This window comes from Suillus subalutaceus (assembly GCF_016647625.1).
Source record: "Suillus subalutaceus strain FC151 chromosome Unknown DFJ58scaffold_854, whole genome shotgun sequence".
Taxonomy (NCBI): Eukaryota; Fungi; Basidiomycota; class Agaricomycetes; order Boletales; family Suillaceae; genus Suillus; species Suillus subalutaceus.
Genome location: NW_024541103.1, coordinates 1 through 9,006, shown reverse-complemented (window position 1 = coordinate 9,006; position 9,006 = coordinate 1). Strand labels below are relative to the sequence as shown.

Genomic DNA, 9,006 nt, shown 5'->3' with positions numbered 1-9,006 from the left:
TCCCATCACTCGTGGAATCCTTGTGGAAAGCAACCCAATGGGGTGACAGGATGCGGAATCATTGGTGAAACACCTTCCGGGTCATGCATGCTACTCGGGAAGGCAATCCCAAATGTATTCATTGCTGGCACAGGATGCCCAGGCAGCATTTCAAGACCTGAAGACCGGGTTTATAGATGCTCGAGATGAATGAAATTTTTTTGCCAACGATATGAAACAGCTACTTTGACCCAAACATTTTAGTCCCGGGAATTGGCCGGGTCGACCCATGTCGGAGTTTGAAAATTTTTATCAATCAACCAGTGGCTCATATCTTGACCTCCGAACCAACTGCCATTGTCATTGTCATTTCCAGCTTCATAATCCTGCATTAACCATGTCTGTATTGCATACTCCCCCAACATCCCCTTCTAATTCTCAGACTTCCGGCAATGGGTTCCGACCCCTCACACTCACTCAGGCAGATATTGCAGCTACAATGTCAATGGCTGCATCTCGCATCCGAGCGTCCATCTCTCAATATCAGATGGAGGCTGCCCACACCCAGGAGCCATCTGCTACTCGGATCACGCACTTTAAAGCCGGGCTGCAATGGGAGATAGCTGTAAGAGGCTGATGACTGTGGTGGTCAATGCTGACATTTCCAACAGACTTTTGTGACTCCCATCCTGCAGTACTCAGCTGCAAGGAACATCATTTCGGTTGTTCCGAGCCCGGTTGCTCATATTCTTCAGTTGATTCCCGAGCTCACCTGGAACATGGTTCCGGACCACATCTTTTCATCCACCTATGCCAGTTTTCAAGACGTTGCAGATCTGGGGGATCCCTCCCGCATTGTATCCACCTATGGTACTCCATGGTGGACCGGATCAACTGCCATCCCGAACTGAATTATGGCCATGGATCAGGTATTCGCTAATTGTGTCTGTCACTACCAGCATTGGCTAGTAAGACTTTTACAGAATTTCCTTGAGTGATGACTAATCCTTTCTAGTCTGGCGTTGAGGACGAACGTCTTGTTGTTCCCGAGCAGGTGGATGAAAGCTCGCGTTGCAACGCTGAAGGCACTGAGGTGGATGAGGGAACGCCTCCTGACAGTGATTGAGGATCAACAAGCTGGCATCCGTGAAAAGATGGCAGAGATTCAGATGTACACCGCCGTCCTAACCAAATTGAACCCAAGGGGACCAGAGTAGTTCTAGTCCTTCAGTTCAGAATGTTGAAGTCTAAATTCTGTACATGATGAAATAAGTACTGAAAATTACATACTGACTTTCGAATATCTGACCTATTGCTATATGCTGAGTCCTGCATACCAAATATCGAGCATCGAGATCCAGATATCTTGAGTTCCAAATATTGAGTCCCAAACATAGAGTCCCGGATATCCAGTCCCGAAGCCCAAGATTCGAGACGAGACTTGAAACTCGAACATTGCTATGAGTTGCGAGTTTTGAGTCCCCACCGAGTCCTGACAATCGAGTCCCACAGCCCGACTATCGAGTCCCAACCATCGAGTCCCAACCATCGAGTCCCGACAATCGAGTCTTGAAACCCGAGTCCTGACAATCGACTCCCGAAGCCCGAGATTTGAGTGCCGACCATCGAGTATCGAGTCCCCAATATCGAGACCCAAAACCCAAGCAGCCCGAAGCCCGAGATTCGACACGAAACAAATCAAAACTCCAAACACCACGACACTTTCTTGAATCACCGAGTACCGAAACCCGAGTACCGGGTACCGAGTCTTGAAACCCGAATCCGCACTATCGAGTCCCGACTACCGAGTCTTGAAACCCGAGTCCCGACAATCGACTCCCGAAGCCCGAGATGTGAGTGCCGACCATCGAGTATCGAGTCCCTATTATCGAGACCCGAAACACGAAGCCCGAAGCCCGAGATTCGACACTCGAAACAAATCGAAACAAAACTCAAAACATGACACTCATCAATTTTGGGTGTTGTTTTCTTGAATCACCGAGTACCGTGTACCGTGTACCGAAACCCGAAACCCGGTACTCGGCAGTCAGTGAAATCGAATATCGAGTCCCGACTATCAAGTACCGGGTACCGTGTACCGAAACCCGAAACCCGGTACTCGGTAGTCGGTGAAATCGAATATCGAGTCCCGACTATCAAGACCCGAAACCCGAATGTTGAGTATGGAGTGCCTGACATTTAGTATCATGTATTTGAAAGGTGGGTACTAACACGGGTAACTACCTTTCTACTTCTTCCAATCCAACCTTGCCCATCCACACGACGGAATCCCAGCATAAACATGAACAGCATCCCTCGTATACCATGCCCAGGCAATCCGATCCCCTTCCACTGCATGAACCGCGTGTCTGACAATCCTTCCCGAAAATGCAATCATGCACCCCGGATCGTACCTTAACTCCAGCTGCAGGCTTGGCATACTCATCCGAGCATTAGAATAATTCCCCACGCTAGTGAGAATATCGAAGCATTCGGAAATTGATGAGGGGTCTCGATGATTCGGGGTTTCCCGATTGCATATGACGGTGAGGCTGTTAAACACCGTTGCCCAGTACTGGAGAGTCTCTGACATCTTCGGCAGTTCCTTGCTTCGTGCCTTTTCTCCGAGGCTCGCAAAGGCTTGCAACCCTGCCCAGTACTGCTCAGGATGCATCACCCTGAGTGCCGCTGTGGCAATGGCTGCTGGCCTCGCAATGGCTTTGAGGATGTTCTCGGAGGATGGTCCCTTCAATGATGCAGATACCTCCGGATCGGACTGATTCTATGGGATTGGTGAGTTTAACTACCGAGATCACCATCTCATCAGATCCTACCTCGTGCCCCTGGTGAAACCATGCCGGAGATAAATTAACGCATCCGGGAGTTAGGACATCATTTTCCGAGCTTGGTGTGAACCACTGTTGATTAGTCCGCCAAATCCCATCGAGCTTTATGCTTTGTTCGAGCATGGGAGCTAGCAAATCCGAGGCCGCCCAAATTTCATTCTGTACATACCATTTGATGTTCAATATCCATCCAGTCACAATATATATAACACACCTGGGTGGCATCGGTCAAGGCGTCTGGGAGGTACCATGCGATGATGGCACCAGATGCATCAAGAATTGTCGCGGGTATGTCGATCAACTTTGTGCCCTCATGGCCAGGAGGACACCTCTCGAGCAACTTTTCCTCTCTCTCTTCATTACGCCCCGTGTCCTTTGGGGAGATCAATTTGCTATATCTTGCAATATCAATCAGCATCTGAACTGTGATGAAGCAATTTGACTGATAAAACGAATTTTCCGAATCTGCAGGAAGACTCACTGGGATTTTTATATGCCTTTATGAGCCGATCAACCAATCGATCACAAGCCATCACCAGATCAGTGTCTAGGTTTGGAGAAGGTATAACTGGGTCTCCTCCTGTCTTCTCTGCATTGAATTTCTGTTCCATATAATCACATGCCACATGAGTGACAGTCAGGGCCCAAGTGCGCAAGAGGGTTATTTCATCATCGGAAGTGGAAGAAACATCCATGATTGAATTGATCTTGTGAGATCAGAAGCTGAATCCTGAATGTCCGCACTTTGGTGTTAAAGGGGGTGGAGATTGAGAGGATCAGATAAGGGAGCCTTGGATGATCTGAGCTTTCAAAGATCTATTTCTCTTATCATCTATTGCTCAATGAAATACCACATGATTGGAAGTCTGTTGGATGTCAGATACTCGTTTGTCGAGACCTGGGCCTCGGATCTCGGTACACTTCACTCGATTTTGATACCCGGGACACCATAGTTGGAACTTGTCTCGAATCTCGGGTCTTGGGTCTCGGGCGTCGGGTCTCGGGTCTCGATGGTCGGGACTCAATACTCGATTGTCGGGATTCAATGGTCAGGCGTCGGGTTTCATGACTCGGTAGTTGGGACTCAATAGTCGGGACTCGATGGTCGATTTTCGGGATTTGATAGTTGGGGCTCAGATATTGGTACACTTCACTCAATTTTTGGTGGTCGGAACTTGCCATTTGGCATTTGGTAGGCTTGGATGATGTTGGCCTTCAAAGATCTATTATCATCCGTTGCTCAATGAAATACCAGATGATCGGAAGTGTGCTGGACATCACATATTCGTTTGTCGAGACCCGGGTCTCGGAACTCGGTACACTTCGCTCGAGTTTCCACTTCACCCCTTTGCAAAGCTCTGTGCCATACCACATCATTAGATGACTTCGAATAATCACCTCCTTTGATTTGGATGATATACAACTAGCTGAGCTCCATCATGTCTACAATTATCATTCTCCTGGGCCCACCCGTTTATCTTATATACCCCCACGTCGGCCTACCCATCTATGCAATATATGTCTCCCGTCGGCCCACCTGTATATAATACATCTTTTACCGCTCCCTCGGCCCACCCGTCTAATATGATATATATCTGGGCCCACCTGTCTATGTGATAACAAGCACCCTTGATATACCCGGCTATTTGATACATATCTACCTTGGTACACCCATCTACATAATATCCAACTACCTCGGCCGATCCGTCTATTGAAAATTCATGTCCATCGGCCCACCCATCTACTTTACATATTCCCCACCTGGGCCCACCTGTCTCCATTGGGAATAATAACACTCCTGGCCCATCTGTCACAGTCGAGGATATATCTACCCTCGGCCCATGGTCCGCTGGCCCGTATCATACGGGATATTATGCACGTCCGTCCACTCGTATAATACGGAGATATGTTACTGCAATATGTGGGCACTCTCCGCCGTTGCCACCTATTATTTGCCAGCTTCGTCAGTGACTACCCAGAACAGCTCCTTGCTACTGGGATCAAGTTCAGAGAGTGTCCGAAATGCGATATCGATGCTGATGAAATGGGTGGCAATACAGCACCTTTTCATTTACGAAAACTGTGCAAAGTGCTAGATGCCCTCGCTACTCTCAATGAAGGCAATTTATCCTTTGTTCGTGCTTGCTCGGCGGCAGGCATCAAGCCTATCATCCATCCTTTCTGGCAAGATCTCCCATTCGCTAATATATTCCGTGCGATCACACCAGACGTGTTGCACCAATTATACCAAGGCTTAATAAAGCATCTCTTAGGTTGGTTGTCGGCTGCTTGTGGTGGCAGCCAAAATTGATGCTCGTTGTCGACGTCTTCCTCCCAACCACCATATACATCTGTTCACCAAGGGCATCACTTGCTTGTCGCATATCAGTGGGACTGAACACTTGCAAATCTGTCGCTTTCTCCTCGGTATTGTGATTGGTATCCGATTGCCCAACAATCTAAACGCAAACCAACTTCTACGAGCTGTGCAAGGTCTACTCGATTTCCTCTATCTTGCACAATATCCGTGTCATAGTTCAGAGACCCTGCAGCTGCTGGACAACGCACTTGATCTTTTTCACCAGAATAAGGACATTTTGTTGAACCCAGTATCCGAAACAGTTTCAATCTACCAAAACTGCACGCCACTCGCAACTACTCTCATATGATTAGGATGTTGGGTACAACGGATAATTATAATACTGAGTACACTGAACGACTTCACATCGATTACGCAAAAGACGCTTACCGTGCCACCAATCACAAGGATGAGTTTGTGCAGATGATGCGCTGGCTCGAACGAAAGGAGAAGATTCTGCGCCATGATAAGTATGTCAACTGGCGACTTGCCAGTGATGACAAGTCCGAGCCTCACCATTCATGTCCACCCAATATGACTTTCCATCGGCTTCAGACTATGACGAAGCACCCTACTGCAAAGGCCGTCAGTATAGACAAACTTATTGAAGACTACAGCGCTACCTATTTCTGCGAGGCACTCGCTCGCTATATCACATGGCTCGGCCATGCCGATGATCCTATCCCCCTCCATAGTCAAGCACTGGATGTGTTGGCACACAACATCCATTTCCCGTTTCGAACTCTCCCTGTTTTTCACAAGATCACGTGGCTCTCGGTAGATGCTCGTGGTCACGGCGACGCAACCGTCACATTGGACTCTGTACATGCCAGACCACAACGGAGATTGGATGCAGGTCTGCTGCCTCGCCATTCAGATACAGTCCTGGTGAACCTTGGTGCCAATACAGAAGTCATTAGTGCAGGTATAGAAGGTAGGTCTAGCAACGACTATTTGCAAGGTTAATTGTTACTCACAGTCGACTCGCTCTAGCATTCCGTGTTGCTCAAGTATGAGTCATTTTCTCATTACCTTCAAAATCACTGCCGCTCCTCTTTCTGCCAACAGTTCAGGTTCCTAACCACCTGGCTTATGTGGAATGGTTTGCGCCATTTCCATTGGCTCCTGATCGACACCACGGACTTTACAAGATCTCACGATCCTTGCATGGTGGTGCAAAAATGGCACATCGTGCCATTGTTGAACATTGTGCGTAGTGTCCATCTGATACCGAATTTTGGTGCCGTCGTCCCATGAGAGTGGTCGAGTGATACAGTTCTAGATGACTGTAACACCTTTTGGTTGAACTCGTTGTAGAGATTCACATTTCTCCAGGCTCATATGGGCCAAATTCACGGCTTTTCACGATGCACTCGATATCCTTGCAACGCGCTGTGGGTATCACAACCTGGCAGGCACATATAAGAAAAGTGCTCAGCCAGTATAAGTGAGTCTCAGCTCTGCCTAGCTGCTATACTCGCAGAATGCAAGAACGTTCGACCCTAAAGGGGAAGCAAGGAAAGCAAGGATCCACGGAATGATGCTGAACAACCCTGGTGAATGGCGGTGAAAGCGCGAGAAATGCGCTGAAGGCGTGCGTGGGAAAGTGAAGTGCGAAGGTGCGCGGAGCGCAGGAAGGTAGTGCAAGCATGCACAAGTGTAGAAGACGGATACTGGGACTGATAAGAGGGAAAGTGCGGATCTAGACGGATACTGATAGTGCCCACTAGCTATAGACTGATGCTAGGGCCTCAAAATGATGATGGACACATGCATTGCATGGAACTAACTGATGATAGATACTGAGTGGTAGGAAACTAAGGTGGAATTGTTGGGTGTAAAACGAACATGAGTGTATGTAAGTTCTACCTAAGCGCTCTCCCAGGGCTCGGAGCCGAATAGGGAGCGCTCTAAGTATGTAAGTGAGATAAGGTGATGTAAAGTAAGGGTGCATAACGAAATGGGAAGTGTAATATGCTAAATATGGTCAGATAACGAAAAGGGACATACCAAGGGACTGGTTGGACGATGGATGGATGCTCCTGGATGCTGTGCGACATAGTGCGCTTAAGCGCGAGGAAAGCGCGCAAGGCGCGCACGCGGGAATACTGCGCATTGTGCGGGAAAGTGTCGCGCCTATGGCGCGTTCCACGGGAAAGTGGTGCGCTCTATAGGGAAGTCATAGTGGATGATGGTGTGAGTTGTGCCATGAAGGCCAGTTGTCAGAATTCGTAAATGAGCCCATATGTGCCTGCAGAAACGCGAGTCTCTACAGCGCTTCTCATACGACTTCCGCGCAACGCGCGCTTTGGCGCATACCAGCGCGTTCGAGTGCGTTCGAGTGCGTTATGGTGCACTTCGTCGCATTCCCTTAGTATCTGTCGCCTGTCCTCCGCATGTCCCGTCCTAGTCCTCCAAGGTCCATTGGTGCGTTTTCCCTTCTTCAGAACTCATATTCCATCACGCAGGCACTAGTACCTTATCATCATATCTCGTTATGGACCCTGACCTTACCTCACCATTTACCTTAGTACTTCCTATTCGGCTCCGAGCTGTGGGAACTCGCTTAGCATACCTACACGTCACCATGTTTGTTTTCCTGTCACTTACTTCTGCTCCACTACCATCGAAGTGTATAGCTCGAATTTCTATCTGAATACACCGGTTTTCCGTCCTATTGGCGCTTTGACACCTGTTAAGTATCTATTTCTACATCTATCAAAGTCCTGATTCCCCCATTTGATTGTCATCTCTACTCAAAGTACTCCATTGTGATCGCACGAAGTGCACTTTGACATTGAAGCGCACTTTTCCGCACTTTCCACCTTATTAGCGCGTTTAGGCGCCTTTAGCTAGTGCACTTCGCTTTTGGGTGCATTATTTGCCTCAGAGTCCCATTCAGGCTTCGAGACCCAACCGCTGGTTATAGATCCCCCCTCACCTTTCACTAGAGGAATCTTTCTCAGTAGCAATCCCCTTGGGACGACTTTTCCACTCGTATCCAGAGGAGCACTTGAGAGCCCACTTCAAGATAAATGTGAACCATACCTCAGCGTTGGTGAAAGAATCACTGAGGTACAAACAATGCATTGTAGAGACTCACGTGTCTGCAGGCACATATGGGCACATTTTGCACCTTTTCACAACTCATGACAATTGGCCTTCAATGCACGACTTGCACCATCAGCTATATTAGACTTCTATCATGTCTCTAGTCGTTTTACACATAACGCGCAGCTTTCCCGCAAACGCGCCATAGGCGCGGTACCTTTCCAGCACAACGCGCAGTATTCCCGCATGCACCGCCTTGCGCGCTTTCTCGCGCTTAAGCGCCCTGCATCATCCAGGAACGTCCGTCTATGTCTACCCACCTCATTGGTACATCATATGCCTTGCCTTGTGGTTTGTAACAAGCATTGCAAGCGTTATTACATGTCATTACGTATTCATAGCGCTTATTGCTCCTATCCCTTCCGCTTCCGATGTGATTTCCATAGTAATAAAGTTTGCTGACTTACTACACCATCATTATTACTCCCCTTTGCTGTACTTCCCTCACTATTGGGTTTTACTTTAAAGTAGTAGTCACCACTTGGGAGCACTTAGTGTTTCCAATGGTTATCGTTATCCGGCCTATACTAGACTATTATCCGCGCTCGTTATAACACTCGCTCTGCAATTGCACTCGCTTTGCACATCTGCTTCCTTATCTGTTTCCTCATCCGGTATTTTCCACACAATGCGCGCCTTAGCACTCACGTTCCCACGCTCGCGCTTACCTTAGTGCGCTCCTCTCGCGCTTCGCGCTCACTTCGCTTTTCT

The 9,006-nt window shown here is 48.3% G+C and overlaps 3 protein-coding genes across 3 annotated transcripts; 2 read left to right on the top strand and 1 right to left on the bottom strand.

Moving 5' to 3' along the window:
* The first annotated feature begins 306 nt into the window (after positions 1–306).
* On the top strand, positions 307–1,236 carry DFJ58DRAFT_834796 (uncharacterized protein). The gene is made up of 5 exons (XM_041392238.1): positions 307–604; positions 651–836; positions 909–947; positions 995–1,033; positions 1,065–1,236. Exons 1-5 carry the CDS (start codon positions 377–379, stop codon positions 1,194–1,196), a joined length of 624 nt encoding a protein of 207 aa, XP_041234589.1. The 5' UTR covers positions 307–376; the 3' UTR covers positions 1,197–1,236.
* A 474-nt stretch (positions 1,237–1,710) lies between these two features.
* DFJ58DRAFT_850613 (uncharacterized protein) lies at positions 1,711–3,520 on the bottom strand (the record flags this gene model as incomplete). Its single annotated transcript, XM_041393783.1, has 7 exons — positions 1,711–1,908; positions 2,072–2,171; positions 2,224–2,331; positions 2,394–2,761; positions 2,814–2,984; positions 3,040–3,248; positions 3,307–3,520. The coding sequence occupies 7 exons, from the start codon at positions 3,518–3,520 to the stop codon at positions 1,711–1,713; spliced, it is 1,368 nt and encodes a 455-aa protein (XP_041234588.1).
* A 1,979-nt stretch (positions 3,521–5,499) lies between these two features.
* Positions 5,500–6,441, top strand: DFJ58DRAFT_740000 (uncharacterized protein; the record flags this gene model as incomplete). Its single annotated transcript, XM_041387063.1, has 3 exons — positions 5,500–6,118; positions 6,178–6,194; positions 6,253–6,441. The coding sequence occupies 3 exons, from the start codon at positions 5,500–5,502 to the stop codon at positions 6,439–6,441; spliced, it is 825 nt and encodes a 274-aa protein (XP_041234587.1).
* Positions 6,442–9,006: the final 2,565 nt, after the last annotated feature.